The sequence below is a fragment of the Protopterus annectens genome, chromosome 2.part0, assembly GCF_019279795.1.
Source record: "Protopterus annectens isolate FY-2018-M chromosome 2.part0, PAN1.0, whole genome shotgun sequence".
Classification (NCBI taxonomy): Eukaryota; Metazoa; Chordata; order Ceratodontiformes; family Protopteridae; genus Protopterus; species Protopterus annectens.
The window spans coordinates 540,970,179-540,993,144 of NC_056728.1; the positions used below are offsets into that span (position 1 = coordinate 540,970,179).

Genomic DNA, 22,966 nt, shown 5'->3' on the forward strand with positions numbered 1-22,966 from the left:
CCACAAACTGTTGTACTCATTAAGTTATACATGCCTTCTGTTTACCAATCATACTGTTCTGTACTGCTTGTTATCTAAACTACCTACTAAGCTTTGAATGCTTAGATTAATCAGGACCACCTTAAATATCTGCCTTTGGTACTAAACTAATCTGCATTAATTTAAATGTGTGTGTGTAATAGAGATTGCAATGTTGCACTGCAAAATATTAATTTATCCTTTGAACACAGGGTAGCTTAATTTCAGTATAGCTATTGTGAACCACTTCCTATTTTCAATTTCTTCTCTTTTTGTGTTTAGAATTCATTGAAAATTAAACTGTTATACACCCCCCCCCCCAAATAGAGTCATCGGAAAATGAATATGACGCAGAAATCACAAGAACACTGTTAGAATGTGGATTTTTTTTTTATTTTATGAAAAAATATAAAATTTCATATCTTACACTACAAAAACATTTACACAACCAAAATGCACAAAAAGCATCAGAAAAAAAATAAACACAAGACAGCTAATATTTTATGGAGATGGATAAAGAAGCCTGATGCAAACAAATGTAGTTGGTTAGCTGCTACAAAAACAAAAAATAATAACAGTCTTAAAAGAGCAACATTTTGGTTGGGATCTCTACATAGTTCTTACAATATTATAACACATTTTCCTGCCATTATTTTTTATCTTAATTCTTAACTATGAAACATAAGAAGAGGTGTAAAGCAAAGTTAAAAATTTTACTCCATCTTAAACAAGTTAAATGTAACCAAAAGAGAACAGAAAGTGAAAACTATGTGCCAAAAACAGGACTGAAAGCAACCTGTTGGAAGCTTTCAGCTTGCGGTGTTGGAATCCTGGGGACAGCATCTTTTCTGTCTGGTTGTTTTTTGTTCAATGTTAAATATAAATATTTTTCACTGTAAATAGAAATAAGATGACAACTGTATTTCCTTACAAAACAGTGTTATTTCCCTAATGGAGCAGAAGCCTGCACCAGTAACAGTGTACTCTCCTTTGGTGACTCAGAATCTACATGCTTTAAGTTTCTGCATTAAAATCAGAGGTATTTGTCTAAAACAAAGCAAACTACATTTCTACATATTCTGTGGAAGGAATCTCTTTGCTGAATTATGGATTTCAAGTACAACAACAATGTATGAATTATGCTATCATAGGCTTTACTTATTTTCCAAGAAATTTTGACTTTCCAGACATGCTGTGAAGAACTATTTTTGTGCAAACTATTATATCGCCTTAATGAAAAAGAACAGCTTTTGTGATAACTCATACACAAAGTGTGTTACCATGCTGATTGGAGAAAAATAGAAACCATATAGAGTGCAGTGTGTTATGTTTTAATCTTCTGCAACCGCTTTGTCTGCTACCTAATGTACGTTTGTTTCTACTGTATGCCTTCAAAAGTGAAAGTGTACAACAATTGATTTTAAGTGCATATATTAAATACAAGCTATAGTAATCAGCAGGTGTTGTAGATTTATTTTACACTTGCTGTCCTGTAACAAAAATGTCTGAATTGCTAAGATAACTCTGTCCAGACAAAAAGAATTTCAAGGACATGGTCAGAAACAAAAGCTCCCTGTTGATAACTGAAGAACACAGACAGCAAAAAGTTCAATAGTAAATTATTTTCAAGTCATGACAGGAGCTCACTGGCATCTTGCCTTAACTAGTTTCTTTTGAAAGTTGGTGTTGTGCATGTAGTACTCTTGCCTGGATTTGAGAAATATAAATGGTACTACAAACTTCATTTCAGTGAGACCCTTGTGATTTTTCTAACAAGGATGTTTTTTCTTATCAGTCATCAATATATTCTCTCCAGTTGGAGGCTTATGAAATTGTACACTTGCCCTCACCTTTCTCTTAATAAATGAAAAAAAGTATGTCATATCAAAAAAGATAATGGCATTTTGTCTTGCTCAACAAAAATTATGACAGTCAAAGAGGGAAAAATGAATGTGTATGGGTAGCCACCCAGTGTCATACAGTCCTCTATGAATGACACATAACTGTGATGCATTAGAATGTGTCTGCAACCATCTTAAATAGGCAGTGATATGCTACTCATTTATGTTAGTGAAAAATAAATATCAACAAACATTAGACAGATGTGGCTACCCTCATTGACACACGTAATGATTTCAATACTATAGCTGGAAGACAAAACCAGAATGAAAAAAAGGAGGGGCTATACCTTTGGATTATTAAATAACATAGACAAAAGGGCAAGAATCTGGTCACTGGGCTAGCAAGCTGATTAGTTGCCACATGAACACATGACAGCAGTACCTGCAAGATCAAGAGCACTGATGGAAGGCAATCAGAAAATAATTGACATTTAAAGGTAAGTCCAGAAGAGATGGAAATTCATGGACCTGACAGCTTTAAGAGTCACTAAAAAGTTATCCAAAGCTAGAATTATTGCATATCTGAAAACCATAAATAGAGCTGCTTTGTGTAGGGCATGTTTCTCAAATCCAGCAGCCCTGGAAGTAGAAAAGTTGCAAAAATGTTCTAGAATAAATCAATGATGAAGCATTAAAGAACCCTCTTGCTTCAGAATTCAGTAGTAATATTATTTATTGCTTGGGTCACCTGACTTTGAAATGAAGGCGAGGGTCATTTTAATACTTATGGTATGGTTAGCAAATCCATTGGATGTTAACTTCTTGTGAAGAGGTGAGAAAACACTTTTCAGTAGCAGTCTGATTTTTGGTGGAGTGTGGAGCAAAAAGCATTTAGCAATTTGCAAATGCATACCACTCACAGGCAGTGCGCTCTGGAGACAACATATGCAGCCCTTCACCTTGAAAACAGGGAAATGACAGCATGCAGCAATTAGATTTTCCAAGCTAAATTGACATAAATGCAAACATTGCCTATTGCATACTAAATTCTTATATAAGTAGTCACAATTGTGTTCCTTCTTATCAAGACAGGCACAGGAATGCCACAGACTGCACCACTTGATTGTGTGGTTACTTCATTGGTAATAAGGAACCCACGGTCCTTCAAATTTAACCATAATACAATATTTTCTTACTGGTCTGTCTGTTGGCTAGACATTAGAATGGTCTATCACCAATTTTTGTTATGCCTGGGGATACTTAACCAAATAAAACATTGTTTCATTTTTTACTCAATCCCTCCAACTTTCTTCATTTCCAGCTGTAGAATGCATAAAGTCTATTTTTGTTTCTAAGCAAGTAAAGTACTACTGTAGAATAGAAACTGGGCAGCTGCAAGCAATGCATTAAAGACAGATTTCATATACTGTAATTATTGCCTTAAGTGTGACTGGAGCTTAGCTACGTAGCCATAGCTGCTACGGATTTTGCACGTAGCATTACTTAATTCATGCAGATATAAGTTAAGGAAACATATGAAGTTTCCATATTTGTTTATTACAGGCCACAGAACACACCGTAATAATGAGCAACAAGCCAAAGGCAGAAATCCCACTCTAGACAAACATCTTCCAATTTAATATGAATGACACAGAAAGGAAGCTGATCAACAAAGGGACAGATATAGCTTCAAAAAGAAATCCAGGGTCTCATAAAATAGTAAAACTGAAGTTTACTTCAAAAGACATCTGAAAGGTAACATTTTGCCAGCTCAAAAACGTGTAAATCCACAATATAGATCATTCTTTGCAGCCCCCAGTAATATTAACGTTATCATATCTATCCTTAGTGTCCAGAAACACCTACTGGGTCATATTCCAAGCCACTGTTTAGTTAGTGGAAGGCATTGTCTGAATCTTGTAATAGGAGTAGAGGCATGTACTGATTTCAAGCAAGTGACTGCTGTATGATGTATTCAAATTTGGAAGAATACCACCCTTCTCACTGTGCTTATGTACCTACATCACTTTCCATGAAGATGTGCTGGATCTTTGTGACAACATTTGATGTAAGTAAAAATTGGTGAAGCACAAAGTAAAGGTTAAGTATGTTATGATAAATGCCTTACTGTGTTGTAAAGGTTGAAGTCGCCACAATGATAACTAGGTACTCAAATGATACTGAGATTCCCCAATTGTAGGAAGCCGCATCACGAAATGTGAAATAACATGAACCATATGGGTATGTGTGATGGTATGGGTGTACATACGTCTCAACCTGCAGACACTGAAAAGAGGAACAAACGCCCTTGAGAAATAGAAATATCTAGCTAAAATTCTAGGCATCTAATTAGCATAAGATTGGAATACCAAATAGCTCATAACTCTTTCCGCTTCCAGTTGAAATGTGGAATACTACTCCTAAACATGTTTGAAAAACAGAATGACAAAAATGATAGAAAAATATAAGCACATTATCAAAGAAACAGTGTAAAATATGTAGACTTTAATGAACTGTATCACTAAATTCTACAAGATAATTTGTTTTTGCTTCAGAAAAAGAGTGCTGTAAGATGTGTGACCTCTTTAAATTATTATTGCACTAGTATGTTGGTCATGTAGTGGGGCTTTCTGTGTACTAGACAGGTTCAAAAATCACAGGGGATAAGGGGGATTCATAAAATTGTGTTAAGGGGTAATTCAAGCCTGAAAAGAAGAATATATACAAAATAGGGATATCCTAAATCAGGTCAGAAAATAGTAACATTCCTCCAAAGCAGGGACAGTTTTGAGGTCTTTATATGTGGACAACATATAAGATACATTTTCATATCCTTGTATGCACCTGCTGTAGCATATCCTTCAGTATGTGATACTGGTCAGTGTAAATCCATGTAGCACACCTAGCATGCTTGTTTTCTACTATGAATGATTTGTACAACATCCACCACCACCACAGGGCTAAGACACTAAACTTCTAATATGCCAAAGCCAACTTTGTAAAAAGAGAGCCTGTCCTACTTTTCCCATGACAGTGTCACCTCCTGAGTCCTTCTCACTGTCCCATGTTTTAGCATCTCCTCCATGTGTCATCCTTTTGTAATTTTTCTGGAGATGCTTTACTCTGATATAGAAGTCACCGGCCCTTACACAATGCCTTGTTGCTTTCCCCTGACAGTATAATGCTCTGCCACACTGAGAACATGATGGTACCCCTTCCTGTATCTGACAAATTTAGTAACAAGAAGAAGTGCTTTCTGTGTGGACTCTGCATGTTCTCTTATGTGCTGTGGTATCCATATTCTTCTTCCATCCCAAACGCATTCAGATATATGAAATGATAAGCTTACCAAACTTCTAGATAGCTGTACATGTACTGTACTGTGGCTCTGTGCTCATGCATAGATGTGTGTGTGTGTGTGTGTGTGTGTGTGTGTGTGTGTGTGTGTGTGTGTGTGTGTGTGTGTGTGTGTGTGCGTGTGTGTGCATGAGTGTGCATTCTGTAACAGACTGTTGTCCCACCCAAGACCATCTCTGTGTAATATGCCTACTAAGTGCTGGGACAGGCTCCATGGGTATGAGCAGAATAAAGAGAACATTAGAAATTCAAACAAAAAATTTATAAATTTTAAATAGAATTAAAATATAGCATTACTTTTACTCCAAATGCGGCCATATCAACTGGTGCATTTTTATTGAAAATGCAGCAATATTGATGCAAGAACAGTACAGGGATTCAACATCCCGCAGAAAAGCAGATTTACTAGAAAGCTATTCAAGCATCCTTCTACTGTTGTTCACTATTCTCAGGAAATTTCACACATAAACTATATTTTGACACATTCTATATCTTTAAACCAAAGTGATTTATATTTAACATTTGTCAAACTGCAGCTTTATTGCTTAGTATATGTGACCCATGCATAACCTATTTCAGTTCTGCCACTTAAAAGCATTGCCCTTACATACCCAAACTTGAAGTAATTACACTTGCCAACAGCTTATTAACTAGCTAGCATATGATAAACATCCAAAGACACAGCTGGATTTCAGTTTACTCAAGAAATGTATGCACTCTGAATCATAAAGTTAATTATTTTGTCTTTCTGAGATGGCTTGTTATTCAATTGATATTCCTGTTGGCTCAATGAACTGCATAATAATGAGTTAAGGTGGTGTTAAATCAGTTCTGAATCTTGTTACTGAAAAAAATCCAGCAAGGGTAAATACAGGGCTTACATTATACTAGTTAGGTCTAAGATAAACAGAAGCATTGTTAATATTTAATGTAAGTGAACTGATTTTTCATGGGCCATTTCCATTTAACAGCTAGCATACTAGGTCAATGGGAACTGAAGTATACATGGGAGTTTTAAGTTGCTAATCGGTATGCATTTGAGAGGTAGGAAGAAACTATAGCACCTGGAAAAAAATGTGCTGATAGTAAATGGGGGTCATATTCTGAAATTGTGAGGCAAAAACTTAACCAATGAATCACAATTATGTCTTTGAAGTTGTGCTTTCAAGTAGTAAGACTTCATTTCCTTTGCAGTCTCCTCAAAAAGGTGCTTACTGTTAGAATAGGACATCAAGGTCATTGGCCCTTAAAGATAACATACTTTGTAGCACCAACTCTGGCAGACAGAATAATTGTTTGTAAACGCTTCCTTTCATAAGAGCTGCTGATGGCACGATCCTTAACTCTGTTTGACATTGTTGTATGCTTTTTACTGGTTTAAAAAAATATCACCAGTTCTGCAGAAATAAAAAAACATTCAGACAATGACAACATTAATGACGGAGTGGTAGCATGAAAAAAATAGTTATGCACCCTTCTGTTACAAACTGTACAATATACATATATATACATTATTCAGGAACCAAACTGCAACATAAATGCTTAAAGAAACAGCCATCAAATGGGCAGCTACAAATATTCAAAACAATAAATATATTGTGATTAGCACTACTCAATGAGTGCATAATCTTTTCTATAACTTAACCTCTGTAAAACAGCATTGTTTATAAATTTACAAAACAAAGTCTTTGCAAAAAATAAACTAATTATATTGCTCCTCAATACACACCTGTAGACAACTAAGAGTGTACTTATTATGGCAGCCATTTTAGTATGCCCACAACTGATGAAAGATCACTTCATATGAGTCACTGGAAGTATTTGTGTGTGTGTGTGTGTGTGTGTGTGTGTGTGTGTGTGTGTGTGTGTGTGTTGTTATATGACTAGCTTTAGAAGGTGCTATGTACATTTCATGTACAAAACATACATGTTGTGGGAAGGCTTTCAACGTTAAAGCAATAAAAATGATTAATATTATTTATATCTGTTTTCATGCATATTACATGTTATTAAATTGAAGAAAGAGAAAGGTAAAAAATAATCTTCAGTCAAATACTGCTTGCTTTAACGTGGCTTTTGTAGGTGGCTTCTTCATTTCATAGTTTTCCCTTTTTAATTGTTTGAGAAATATTTCAAGTTCCTGTTTACAAAGTGCTGAACTTTCCACCATAGACAGTGGACCAGATAAGGAGTGACCAGTCACAATGGAACTGTTCCATTCATTAAATGAAGTCTCATCTCCTGAACACTGCTCATGATTTTCTTCTGGTGACCAGCCAGGGTGATGCCAAGTCTTCTTAAGTCTCTGTGTGCGGCAAAAACAAAACAAAAAAAACAGTAAGACATTAGCTGTAAAATATAAGCTGTCATAAAGTGTTTTAGTTGTATTATATGACAATTAGATGTCTTCACCCAACTGTTGCCATACTTATTACCATAATCTGCTATGACTCAAGCAACTATATATAGTTTATATGTAATATTCTACCGATTATACAAAATTCAGAACTATGGAAGATCAGTAAAGGATCTGCACTAAACATATGCCGGTTCATTGGCCTGAAATATATTGAAGGCAGTCTTATATCATATGTGAAACTGATGGCAAGAATTATGTTTTGGCAGCACAACCTGAAGTTCAAACAAAATAAGAAAGAAAGAAAGATAGATAGATAGATAGATAGATAGATAGATAGATAGATAGATAGATAGATAGAAAGAAAGAATGAAATAAAGGAAGAAAAAAAGAAAATATGCACAGATAAAGGCAATAGTCAGTAATATCAACCACAGCAGAAGCACTCTCTTGGCTGAGTATTTGTGTGTTATATTGTCCGTGACAATCTCTAAAAACAGAGTCTGCTTCAAACAATGCAGGAGGGTGCAATGGGAGAAATGAAAAATTTAAAATAAGGTAAAAGTGAATGGCTATTGGAATGCAAGTGCAAAAACAGTTAGCAATACATTATCCCAGTGAAAAGAGAGAGAGAGAGATAAACTTGATTTGTTTTGTGAGTAAGGATAGAAGAACTCATGGTATTAAAATAAATATTTTACTCTGTCTTACTGCAAAATCCCAGCTGGTGAGTTACCAAAATAATTCATTGTAGAAACTAAAAGAGAAAGACCAGCAGTGCAGGGTGATGCATCAGTTTTTTACAATGTTTTCAAGGAAAGCAGTTAAGAGTATCAGTATACCAATTTCAAACCAGTGTTTTAGTGGAGTGATTTAATACAACTCAGAAGTCTATGCTGAAGATATCCATAGAACAGGATGCTATGAAGTGGGATAATTTACTTACCCACCTGCTTTTTACTATTTGAGAAGTGACCTATGTGTCTACAGAATTTACTATATTCAGATACAATATGGTATACATTACCAATGATAGCTGGACATATCAAATGAGACTTGGGAAGAGGGGAAAATGCATTTAAATGTGAGAGCACATGTTTACAAACTTGCAAAACAGGATAAAAAAGTATTTAAATTGTTACGGAACAAATGCAAAGGGCATGGCTGATGAAATGCAGGGTATTTAATAAGAATACCAGAACTAGGGAGGTTAAAAACAAGGGGCAGGGTATTGGCACTAGCCCCCTCACAGGAAATACGTTCCTAGATGATGGAAAAAATCATTTGACATGCTAGAAAGAAATGAACAATGTGAACTAGAAAATAAGACAATCTGGACTCAGAAGGGCAGAGCAGACATGATATATACAAGTTCTAAAACAGTATCACCAGCCTAGAACCTTATATAGTTACAATAGTACCCTATGAGAGAATGCTATCTTTCTGTTCAAATAAAAGACATTGTCGAAGGCTCATAAAGAAAACCTGAAAGAATTCTTATTGAGAAAGACTTTTTTTTCTGAACTACATGGAAGACAATTAATAAAGCATAATATTTAAAATCTGCTAGGTAAGGAGTTAAAGGAAAAATGTATAAGTTACTAGAGTGCCAAAGAAAAGCGATAAGTGAAGAATGTGAAAAATGCTGCAACTAGGAGTTGCTCAGTTGTCTCAAACTGAATGAAAGAGTTCAATTTTGTTAGAACCTGAGACAGGCGGCTGCATAAGATTTTAAAATGATATGCAGACACTTAATATCCCATCCAAATTTGAACACTTAAGGAAAGCATAGAGTGGATGATCTCATAGTCTAGACAAACAACATTTATACACACCTTAGATTTAACCAAAGGATACTGGCAGATTCTGTTCACCCTTTCAGCCAAACAGAAGACATCATTCTCACTCCTAAATGTCTTTCTTGTTATAGTGTCTTACTCACTGGACTCAGCAGCGCTCCTGTTATTTTTCTAATGCTCAAAGATAAAATTCTGAAACCTCATGGCAAGTACTTACCTTCATACCTTTATGACATGCTAATTTATCCAGAACTTGGGATTTATCCAAATTACAACTTGTGCCAGACTCCTTAAGACAGGCAGAATTTATAGTTAATGTTGCCTAGCGGTAATCTATGCAAGTAAGAAGACAGATACTTAGGGCATGTGACTGAGACAGTGATAATTAGACCCCAAATATACAAAAATGCATAAGCTATAAAAACTAACCGATAACCAATATGAAATACAAGTGAAGGCACCCTTAAAACTAGCAGGCTACCACAGAAAATTCAAACCCAATGTTGCAGCTCTAGCCCTAACATAGCAAAGATGTTACAGTAGGTAAGGGCCCTAACCAGATAAGGTGGCCCACTGAAGCAGATGAAGCATTTACCCATCTGAAAGTCATCTGAGATTTGGTGCCAGTCTTGGTTAGTCCTCACTTTCTAAGCCTCTTGTTAACATTTATGAATATGAAGTTGGGTTAGGAGCTGTGCTACACTGGAAATAAGCAACAAGTGAAAACAAAAGAATGCTACATGAGTAGGAAGTTAAATAAGGCCAAGACCAGATACTCTACCATAGAATAAGACAGAAAAGCATGTTTAAACCTCGATACACACACTCAGTTAAGTACTTATTTGAGAGGTCTGAGGAGAACAACCTGAAGTTGTTTTTATCAAAATACAAACATTTCTTCAACAACTTAATGGACGAAGAGACTATTTTGTTAAATGGTTTAAAGAGGAACATTACTGTCAGGAAAATGAAGCCTGACAAGGGTGGGGTCATTATGCTTATGGGAAAATTTTTTTACACTACTAAAATTATTCTTGTACATATAGTGAAGCTTTAATGCATCTATATTTAACCATCAAATAACATTTGCATCAAATGGCTAAACACTGAATCCTATCCTCCAGATGTTCATTCTGTGAATGCTCATTTCAGCAAACAGGAAAATAACTAGTTGTCCAACACTTCTCTGTCTGCCCTTTTCCCCACTGTATTGTGGTGTTGCAGTAGGTACATATAGTTGGGGGGGTCGGGGGTGTTTAGTGCCCCCACTTGGGTAGGTTTGAAATACTATATTGTGTGAGACAGGAAGTGCTGGTTAAGGAGTTACTTTCCCCAGTGAAGAAATGAATGTTCGCTGAATGAATGTTCAATGGATAGGGTTCGATATTTAGCCTGTTTGATGCAAATGTTATTCGATGGTTAAACATAGACCTAGCTTCAGTTAGTAAAGTCAACATAGCCGAAGGAAAAACTGATTGTATTATGCAGTGTTTAGTATAGAATAAATCCATAAATGCTGAAACATATACATTTTGTCTGTAGTGAAACCTGTTATCCTGACTATTTTCAGGATCCCTAAGGTGCATAAATCAGTTCTTGAACCCCCACTGTGTCTGATTATTGATAAAGCAGGGTCAAAAATACAGCCATAAGCTATTTATGCTGACAAAATTAAAAAAAAAACACATGAAATTCAATCTGTATTTGTTCAAAGATTCTTGGCATTTTTTAAGCTTACTAAAAAGACACTGTGTCGTTTTGATTATTTTATGACAACAAATAGGTGTTGTCAATGTATTTACAGTTATTCCTCATGGTGAGAGGTGAGATTGGTTCAGGGTAAAACTGAATACATGCGCTTTTTTATTAAACATAGATTTAATGTGATTTGTATTTTAATGTAATGCTTCCTTCATAGCAGTTTTATTTTTTTCATGGTGAACTTTAGATTTTTGCTGTAGTGATGAGTGTGGCATGTGCTCCAATTTTTCCTAAATATAGTAATGGCCTATTGGTAAGAATCTTATGTTTTTAGTTCCTCTTATGTTGAATATGTGAAAACATATCACTAATTATCAGATGGCATTTGTATTTTGTCTTCTGGATCAGAAGAAATGGTTTCAAAGTTTATCTAGGTCTCACCCCTATGTTTTATAAAAGTTTTTATTGGATTTTCAGTTTGTAAAATAATCACAACAATATTTACAGTCAAAGATTTGTGAACATGATAAATGAAAATATTTCAACTAAACCTCACACACAAAAGAAAAACAAAGATTTACAGGAGTTCACATTAACCATCAAATCATTCAAGTTATTGTACATTACATTAAATCTAAAATTTAGTTATTTTTGCTTGTCAAGCAGATCTCTATGTTTTGTCCATGCATTGTAGCAAGAGGTAATCCTGGTTGTTCTTGACTTAATTGTAATGATTTCCAGGTGACAGACTTCAGTTGGAATATTTATAAATTCTTTGAAGGAGGGTATAGATTTGTTCTTCTAATTATGAGTAGGAAACTTTCTCTCTATAGACAGTATAGACCAAATAATACAATATTTCATTTTTTTAACACATATAAAAATAGAAGTGTCAGAAAGGATTAGTGATTTAGATAAAACAAATGTATCTCCACAAAGCCTGTAAAAAGAGATTAATGTTATTTCAATAAAGTGTTAAGACAGTACAGTCAAAAAACATGGGTTGCCAATCTATTTTACATCTCCAACTAACTTGTTTCTGCTTGAATATTACTTCAATTTTATGTGGCATGAAGAAAAAATTTCCAAGTAAAGCGATTCCATCTAAGATATGAATTTTTATGTTTAGAAGATATTAGAATTATTTTTTTTATCTTCTTCACTTGGAGGCCTATTATTAATTTGGGTAAAATAGTTCCAATAACTGTCTATTGCAACTTTTTGTTTCTCTCCTCACAACTCTTTAAAATTTAGATAAGAAACCCTGTCCCAATGTGTTTTGTTGCATTAAGAAAATTAGATATTCAGTTAATTTTGGGATATGATCTCTTATCCTTGGTTGCATTAACTTAACTTCCTCTTCTACACATTGTCTGCAGGATTGTACATCTAGCAATATGTCTTTATCTAAATTATATTTGTTCTTAATATAATCAACAGAATGTAGTTTTTCATCTTTCATTAACTGAAATCAAAGTAGCTGATTTTTCTCTTTAAATGGAATCATTGTTTTGAACTTTGAGGTGGAGATGTTATTTTGGGTATAAGCCATAGGAAATATAAGGAAGGTGCATGCTTTATATGCAAGATTTCTATATATAATTTTTTAAAGTGTTTAATATAGTAGAAATGAAATAGGAGTCACTCATTTGGTGACTTTTTCTTATAAGGTAATTTTTAATAACCGATGTAGACTGTTATTTAGTATGAGATTATAAGAATATCTATAATGTTTAGAGATTATGAAATGATTTCCTAAAAAATCTTTCCACCTAGATGTGCAAGTGTTATTAATCCAAAAATATACTGTTTTTACAATTGATGATAATGAATATAATTCTAGATCGGGTAGCCTTATACCTCCTGCTGCCCAGTCTTTCATATGATGGTTTAAAGTAATTCTTGGTTTATGGGGACACCATAAATATCTCAAAATTCAATTGTTAAAATCAGTATGATAGTGATTGTATAATATATAAGTTTTTGGTAAGATAATCATTTTGATTATAGATAACTTCTCTTCTACCATGAAGAAAATTGTATTCCATTTGTCTATTAGATTCTTTATATTACTTATACTGTTAGTATAATTATGATTTATGATATCTTTAATGTTATCTTGTTATTATTATTCCTAAATAATTCATTTTCTTCTCTTTGAAAATATATGTAATTAATTTATTTTTGATTCTATTCTTATTTGTATTTATAGGTAGGAATTTTGTTTTGTCATTGTTAAATGTTAAATGCAATTTTCTTTGAAATACAGCCATTGCTAAGAAAACTGCAGATACAGAATTATCATTATCATTTAATGTCAGTTGGATGGCATCAGCAAACAGCTGAATTTTAGCTTTTAAATTATCATTTATGTCAATACTGTTTATATCTATATTTGATCTGAGAAAATTAGGCAAATGATTCCATAATTAAGGCGAAAAGCAGAGGTGAAAGAGGACATCCTTGTCTGGTTCCTTTCTAAATTTGTATAGAATCAGAAGTAAAAGTACCTATTTTAACATATGCAAAACAGTAATTATAAAGAAGATTAATAAGATGTGTGAAGTTATGTGAGAAATTATATTCTTCAAAAACCAGCAAGAGGTATTTCCACTTTACCAAGTGAAAAGCACTATTAACGTCAAGACTCATAAATGTGAAGTTGTTTTTGTTTTATTTGCATAGTCAATTATTGAGATTATTCTTTTAATATTATCATAAGTATTTCTATTTAAGATAAAACCAGTTGGATCTTCATCAATCATGAAGGGCAGAATGGAGACATAAGGATATATTTCCAGGAAGGAGAAACTTTAGATAGGTCCTTGAGTATAGAAAAAAAAACTGTTGTAGTATTTCTAGGGCTTTTTTGAGTAACAGCTTATAAAGTTCAGATAAAATCCCATTATTACCTGATGGTTTATTAGGTTTCAGTTTAGAAATTTGAGTTTGAAGTTCAGACACAGAGATTGGCTTGTCAATTAATTTCATTTAGTCATCAGATAGTTTAGTTGTTATTTATTTGTTGATAAATATGTTATTTCTTCTGGATCTATTACTATATTATTTTGAATGATTTTATTATAATAATCTCTGAATTCCTTTAGAATATATTCTATTTATTTTACTTTTCTTTTCTTCCTATGTGAGTAGACTTCTTTTATGTGATTGGACATACTGAGTAATTTTGTTTTGTGGCTAAATTACACATAGATTTTGGGTTAATAGAAAAGTTAATCATCTTAAACTTCTCAAGGCTGATTTTAGTTTTACAGTTTAAGATTTCCAAATATTTATTTAGCTTATTAATCTCATCTGTATTATTATTTTATTCGCCTGATTTTTTAATTTTAGCTCATCAAGTTTTTTCTTGCATTGGATGTAATTTTTTGTTCCATTGTTCTTTATTTGACAACCAATTAGTGACTCTATCAAAAACATATATTTTATTGCATCCTATAAATAATTTTCTGAAGTATCTTCCATATTATTAATTTCTATAAATGAAAGGATTTCTTTAATAAAAAAAGTCCTTAAATTATTTTAAACAGGTTATATATGCTGGTAATCTTCTGATTTTAACATTATTACAAGATTTCAAAAACAGTTCAGAGGTAATTGTATTGTGATCTGAAAGCAGATAGGTTACCATTTTGACTTTGCCTAGTGTATAAGTCAGGTCATTAGAGACATAAACTCTGTCAAGAATTATTTGTTCTAGATGTTGGCCAACTGTTTTAATTCCTATTCCGGGAATCCAATACAAGTTGATAAGAGTTAATATCCTCCTATTATACTTTATAGTTACAGTACAAAACATTCCCTTATCATCTTGATATGTTTCTATAACTATAGGCATAGGCAGTGAATTTCCCCATAATACAGCAATCCAATGCAGTTTTTAGTATTTAGCCTGTCTATGTCTACTGTTAATAAGTGTGTTTCCTGTAAAAAATAACTTGAGAATTAAACATCTTCAAATATCTGTTTAAGCTACCCCTCTTGCATCTGTTATTTAATCCACTGACATTTATGGAAACACAGTTAATAAATGCTATTTGTCCTACTGAGCAAAAGTATACATGTACTTCTCATAGATAATGAAACTCTGTTAGTAACAAATTGCTTTGTAATCATCATGTGAACATTAACATTTAAAGGTTTCATTAGAAATAAAATAGTTACTATTGTGGGCACTAAAAAAAAAGCTAAAAATATAATTATCATTAAACATTTCCTTTTAAAATCCCTCTTATTCCTCATGGAGTCTAACAGTCCTTACTTGAATAGTCTAACCATCCAAGCAAACACATCCATTCAGTACTCTGACAAAAATAAAACAAAAGTCTACTCTGCTACAATCAAATATTATGTAATTAACAGTAAAATAAAGATAAATCTGTATCCTTTAAAGCACTGTTATATATCATAGTAAAACAATTATTTCACATCTTAACTTGTTATGTAACATATACATTCTCCAGTTGTATGTGTTCATTAAGGTGTTAAAGTAAGATATGGTTACATCTCTTATTATTATTCCTTGTCTATGCATAGTTTTGAAATTCATCAACTAATATCCTGAAGCACCAAGAGTTATATAAAGCAACATATCAAGACTCTATGTTCAAAAAAAGGCTTCAGTCATTACTAATATTCAAGAACTGTCTTTGAAAATAGATTGGTCACCAAAATAGACAACTTTAAGAAAAACTGTTCCAAACAAATGGAACAAATTAATGAAGCTCTGCAGTTACAACGGAACCAGATTTCTGGCATTGAAGACTCCTTGAATGATATGTAAGGAAGACTAAGTGAAGGGGATAACAACACTGAATTCCTGTTAAAACAAAACAACTCTTTACTAGCCAAAATTGATGACATTGAGAACAGGTCCTGTAAGATTCGTATGTTTGGACTACCGGAAGGATCAGAAGGTAACAATCTGGTTAATTTCTTGTCTACCTGGCTCCCAAAAACTTTAGATTTACCTGCAGCTCTCTGTCTTTTGGTATAGAGAAAGCACACAGATCTTTGGTTAATCCTGTATCAAAGTCCAGAACTTCCCCAAGGTCCATTGTGGCTAAATTTATTTTATTTGATTATAAAGAACTAGTACCCAAAACTGCTTGAGCTAAGTCACCACTTAAAGCAGAAGGAAATATTATTCATTTTGCTAATGACTATTCAGCAACAGAGGTGTCTAAAGGAAACAATTTCTTCCCCTTATAAGAGAACTTAAGAAAAAAAAGCAGATAAAAGTACATTTACTGTTTCTGGCCAGGCTGAAGATTTTCCTTTCTAATGGGGTTAAATTCTTCAAAGATCTTGACCTTGCATTGCCATATCTACAAACTAATACTTTCTTTTTTGAAGTTTACCTGTCAGTACAATAAAAGGGGGGTGAACTGTTTACATATACTAGTTATAAAGGGTTTTAAATAGAAGTTATGTACTCACCATAATGTTCCAACCTCCTTCCAATCCTCAGATCGAGTTTGCCACTCCACACGTGACACCAACAAACTAAAACCTGAGACCCCTAAACCAGGGATAAACATCAAGCTTGTGAACTCCGAACATCGAGCTCAGTAGAAATAATCGCCTAGGTAAGGGGGAAGGAGGGAGGGACGGTTGCTGACAAATGAAATTTACCTACTCAGATGGAAGTTTATAGTGAGTACATAACTTCTTTATCTGAAGTAGTTAACTTAATTTGATTAGCAACCTGTGGGGCAGAGTCCCCAGCTACCCAAAATCTTGGGAGGCCCTTAAGGAAGGATATTCCGGAGCACTGCAGAGCCAAAGGAAGCCCTTCCTCTAGACACAAAATCCAGTTTATAATGAGTAATAAAGGTGTGCGAGGATGCCCAGGTAGCCGCAGAGCAAATGTCATCCAGGGAAACTCTAGACCAGAATGCGGCAGACGTTGCCATAGAATGCGTAGAATGAGCATGAACTCCTACTGGTTCTGGTAAACCAAGCTCTCTATATGCTTGTAGGATACAAAGGGAAATCCACCTAGCAAGAGTCAACTTTGAAACTGGTTTCCCTAAAAAAGGCTTAGCAAAGGAAACAAAAAGTTGATCAGATTTACGAAAGACCGTGCAAATAAAAACTTAACTGCCTGTGAACATCCAGCAAATTAAGTTTGTATTCCCCTTTGTTCTGAAAATTCAGGGGGAAAAAAGGCAAATTAATAGACTGATTAATGTTTGTCTCAGATGAAACTTTAGGGAGAAAAGACAGATTAGTCCTGAGAGACACCCTGCACTTATGAAACACTAGATATGGGGTTTCATACAAAGAGCCTGAAGCTCCGACACTCTCCTGGCTGAGGTGATAGCTACCAGAAAAGCCATCTTCCATGACAAGTATTTTAAGTCAACTGATGCTGAGGGCTCAAAAGGAGGCGCAACTAAGGCCTGAAGAACTGAAGTCAGATCCCACGGCGGGGACGGATTCTTAATAAGAGGTCTCAGAAGAAAAGCGCCTTTCGAAAAGGTCTTACAATTTCTGTCAGCAGCGAGATAGCCTAAATTGTCCCCTACATGGAAATGAAAAATTGCTGCCAGCTGGACCTTCACTGTGGAAGAGCTGGCTCCTTGCTGGAAGATATGAGACAAAAAGTCTAATACCGCTGGGATCGGAGCAGTAAAAGGATCCAGATTTCTCTGTGAAGCCCAAATGTAGAAATGTCTCTATTTGCTACAGTAAATTTTCCTGTAGAGGATTTATGTGCTGCAACCAAGATGGATTTAACAGAGGAAGAGATACCGGGAGTCCTAGCAACTAGTGGAACTGGAGCAGCCAAGCTGTGAGCTTCAGGCTGTCCAAATTCAGAGGAAGCATTCTCGAGGGATGAAGAATCAGATCCGGGATGGGATCCAAGATCCAGGGTGGAGCTATGAGACTGTAGGCAGGGAAACCAGACTTGACGAGGCCAGAATGGGGCCATGAGGATCATTCGGCTCCCCAACCGATGAGCTTTCTGTAAGAATTTTGTCATGAGTGGGGGATACACATAAAGAAGACCGGGTGGTCAAGCATGAACAAGAGCATCTCTGGGGGCTTCCCCTGTTGGGAGGATTAGAGCGAAAAACTCACTGCATTTCATGTTGGATGGTGATGCGAAAAGACCACAGCAAGGCTGACCCCTCTTGAAGAAGATCTGTTCCACTACACAAGCATTCAGAGACCACTCATAGGAAGAAAGGATAGTTCTGCTCAATTTCTCTGCTAAGATATTGGACTGACCCGTCATGTGCATTGCTATCAGAAAGCAGTTGGTGGAGATTGCCCATTCCCAAACTCTCATGGCTTCTCAACAAAGGGGATAAGACTTGGTTTCCCCCTGTTTGTTGATATACCAGACCACTGACATATTGTCTGACTGGATCGCAATAGTTCCCAGAGGAAGATAAGCATGAAGGGCCTACAACGCTAAAAGGACTGCTCTCATCTCTAGAACATTTATATGCAGAATGGTCTCGCTTTGAGTCCACGTACCTTGAACAGTCCTGCCTGAACAGTGCCCCCCACCCTAGGCGGGAGGCATCCGTGGTCACCGTGGCTTGGGGTTGGGGTGCAACAAAGGGATGTCCCTCCTGCAAATCCTGGGATCGGAGCCACGACGTGAGAGAATTTCTGTACTCTGCTCAGAGGGATCGGAAAATGTAGAGGTTGATGAAGTATCGACCACTGAACTTGCAACATCCACTGCAAAATCCTCATATGCAAATGAGCATAAGGGATCAGGTTGATAGCTGCTGCCATGGACCCTAAGTCTCTCAGGACTAATTCTGCTGGGGGTGCAGGGGACTACAGAAGCACTAACACATGACGTGCCAGGCTGTGTAGTCTGTCTGGAGTCAAAAAATGCCCTGGCCTGAAGAGAATCTATTATTGCCCCTATGAAGTCTAACACTTGAACAGGTTGAAGGGAAGACTTCCTGAGATTTATGGTGATCCCCAGCCGAGGTGATATCCAGAGAAAGATATATCAAAGGGGCACACACAGACCAATACATTTCGAAAACCCCTGACAAACTTGCCTGGAGTTCAAAAAATCCCATGCTGGCAAAGCCGCGGCAAACGAGATCTGGGGATTGGAAGGAGGTTGCAGTGTAGCATGGGTAGGTGGGAGGAACTTGGAGCTCGGTTCTTTTTGCTTGGTATGCTGCCGGCTCGGATCTGTGTTGGATCCAAAACCCACAGGTTGCTGATCAAATGAAGTTAACTACTTCAGATAAAGGGGTTTATTTACATCATGTATTTCTAGAAAATAAACATTTTCTAATAGTTATTTACATTACGAAAACGACCATGCATTTTTCCAAAAGAGGAATTTAGTAAAGGACTAATTTGTTAGACTGGTAAGGGTGAACTCCAGTTATGAAGATTTACTGATAAAAAATTAGTTAGTAAATACAATGTTTTTGGATAGGGACTACTCTCCCTCTTTTATTGATCCTTTAAGGGGGAGAGGTCATAAATAAAAGTATAAAGGGACATTTTAGGCCTTTGCTGGGTGATAAATGTCTTGATTAGATTGTTAATAGAGTATCAAATTAATAGAGCCATGGTGGTTCAGTCTGTTTCTCAGATCACAAATATGTGAGATTGTCATAGAAAATTGGAAGTTATTTTGGTATTTTCCTGAGTTGGTATATTTTTTGGGTGACCATCCAAAGTCTGTATATAAGAGCAGATATAATTTGTAAGGTATTTTAGAATCCATCACAAAGATAAAAGAGGGGTGACAACTTTGGTTAGCAGCACCATAAGTTGCAGATTGTGTGCCCAATATAAATATATTAGGAATTCATCTAGAGTGGAAGTAGCCAGCTGTGATAGTTTGGATATTTATCAAAAGTTTAATTGCAACACTGAAAGGGTTGCTTAACTGCCAAATGTGACTCCTGCCTTGCATTATATGTGGGCAAGACTGAATGTTCACACCACAAATGTATTTATGAGCAGGCTTATGATATTATGAGGGGAGACACAAAAAGTACTCTATGTAAAAATGCAAAAGAATGCAGTAATTTTAAGAAAGTTCAGCTTCCTGGTTTTACAGTAAACAGATACGAACCCTAGGTTGAACCTAAATTTTGAGCAATGTGAGTTGAAGTGGAAACTCAAATTAGGAACACATATTTTTTCCTGGAATTAGTGATCATATTTCCATCACAAATTCCTGGACAATTGAGGACTACAAAGCATTAATTTTTTTTTATTCACATCTAGTTTGATTTTTATGACAATATTTTTCATTTAAGTACTTACATTTCACATTTTATTTTGTTTTACAAAAACTAAATCAGATATTATGTATTTTAAGTCATGCATACAATTTAATGCTTTTTACTGACTGAATTACTATATATGTATGTAAATGCATTTAAGTCTTTCAGAGTTTTTTTACAAGTCCTGTTGAATGAAAGCGCTTGGTCTGAAGGTTTATTAATTCTTTTTTTGGAGAATAAGACAGTTCTGTGGTCGACTCTTTCTGTTTTTTTTTTCCTGGAATGAAATGCTCTTTTGTATTTCTTAAATATTACCGTATAACCATAACTGCAAATAGTATTTCCTATTACTGCCATATGAATGGGGAGATTATACTTCCCATAACACCCTCATAGTTTGTTTGAAAAGTGCAGTGATTTTCCAAACTGATATCAACTTAACAAATTATACTAATGGAGAATACAACTTTCATATATTGTTACACTATTATGCAGGCAAAATCTTTGTTTCAGGGATAGGTATAGTAAAATAACACCCTGATTTATACATAGCACTTTCTGACAATGACCATAATATTAGGTGTAACAGAAGCGAAATCTGTATCATGTGTAACCATTTAAAATTAATTTTATACTTTTGTTTTTACTTGCACTACATGAAGGTAGGGTTTTTCTTTCTGGAAGTCTGATGCTGAATGGAATCAGTAATAAAAAAGTGGTATAGTTGCCCTCTATTGGATCAATGATGTACTGAACATGTGTACAATGGTTGCTGGCATGCTTGCAGATTACCTTAAATTAATGCACCTGATGCCACTTTCTAAATTTCTTTTTGTTAGATTGATAGTATTTAAGGATCAGAACAGGTGATATTCTACTGAATACTCTAAAGGAGATGATTACCTATTTTATTTGTGGTGTTCTGAAGGGTTGCTATCATCCTTAAAGGAAATATTCAGTTATTCGTTTTCACTGTTAGCACTTGAAAGAAATCCAGATGAAATTTTCCAGTAGCTACTCTGAGCCTGGCTACAGGTGCTTTTCTTTCTTTCTTTCTTTCTTTCTTTCTTTCTTTCTTTCTTTCTTTCTTTCTTCCTTTCTTCCTTCCTTCCTTTTTTTCTTTATTTATTTATGTATTTATTATTTCAGTATCAAATGGGGGATTTCTCAGTTCACTTTACCATAGATGCCTACTGGTCTTGCCAAAGTGGCTTTTACATTCTAGAATATTAAAAAATATACCAAATTAAGCAATAACCAATGATGTCAGTATGGTATAATAAGATCCACCCATGGTCGGTCTGGTTTAATCATGAGGGTGAAGCTCGAATGATTAAATAAAGCCAACCATGGGTAAATCTTAATATACCACACCACAGAGTCTGTTATTGCTATTATACGACATTATTTAAGGAAAGAAATATCTACTTTTCTTAAATAATGTCTTTGTATAATGGTGCTGTGCTGTCCTTCCATGGCTGGTATATATCCTGTTGCTTTTTCTGATGTACTGAGCATACATATGGTACTTGTGTTCCCATGCATACCCAGTACATCAGTGCTTTGGAAAGGAAGCAACGGAGAAAAGAAGGTCTCTGTTGCTCCGTTTTTGTTTTCCTTTTATTTATTTTTTTTATTAAAATGGATGAAATACAATGCAATAGAATGAACGAAATGCAAAGAAAATCAGGTACGTGTCTCTAGTTTTAAATAATGTACCTGATGTTCCTAGTATTTTCTAGGAATTTAAATAAATTATGCTCCTGTATATATCAAAATAAAGATCAAAATATGCAAAATTATATTGTTATGTAGGACATTTTGTACCAAAAATGTTTTGAGATAGTATACCATCTAGTGATGATACATGTGGTTTACAAGCATACATCAAGACCACCTTACATTTATTCATTAATGAAACTAATGAAAAATATTAAGTATTAAAACACAGCCATAACAAGTGTGGGGCAGGAAGAGTGGGACAATGTGCCCAGCACTGATTCAGCCAATCTGACAGGATGGAGGATGTCTAAACAGCTGCAATGCTGGTAGTTACTGGAGACACTGTATACAGCATGCAGTATATGTGCAGCAAATGACCCTTCATCAAGCATGTAGAGAAATATAGATGCTCATGGGCAGAGACACAGTAGGCTGTCTTGTCTGAATCTGAATGTCTGTAGGTCAGCCAACAAGGCAGGAGCTATGGTCAGAAAATTAGCATCCCTCATGATAGATAAAGGCCACCCCCAATAACTGTTTTTTACATAATGATCAGGAAAGGAAAGGCATAGGCTATATGTATGGAAGGACAAGGACAGAAAAAAATAGAATAATAAAACAAGTACTTAACATTACAATGAAAAATGTCTTGAACTAATAAATCTTAATCCACTAATAGGTGTTTATCATTTTGCAGAGTGAGCTCAAGGTCTGCAAGTGATGGTCTTGAAGCATTAGGCACTGGTGAGGTAGATTTACTATATGCATACAAAATATTTTACTGTGAATACAAACAAACCTTGGCAACCACATATTAAATAAAAAGAATTTCTATAATTGAAAACCCACTTACCCGAAACACTATATGTTGATACAACATTGCCGAAACCACTATTCAACGAGTGCTCAGAACACTGAATAGGA

At 34.9% G+C, this 22,966-nt stretch overlaps 1 protein-coding gene across 2 annotated transcripts in view; it reads right to left on the bottom strand.

Annotated features, from left to right (window-relative positions):
• Window positions 1–389: 389 nt before the first annotated feature.
• Window positions 390–22,966, bottom strand: part of EPHA5 (EPH receptor A5) — a 1,391,623-nt gene continuing 1,369,046 nt past the window's right edge. For both annotated transcript variants that reach the window (XM_044060929.1, XM_044060928.1), the window contains exon 17: window positions 390–7,521. In XM_044060929.1, coding sequence (XP_043916864.1) covers window positions 7,416–7,521 — 106 coding nt within the window. In that variant the 3' untranslated portion in view covers window positions 390–7,415. The remainder of the gene's footprint in view (window positions 7,522–22,966) is intronic.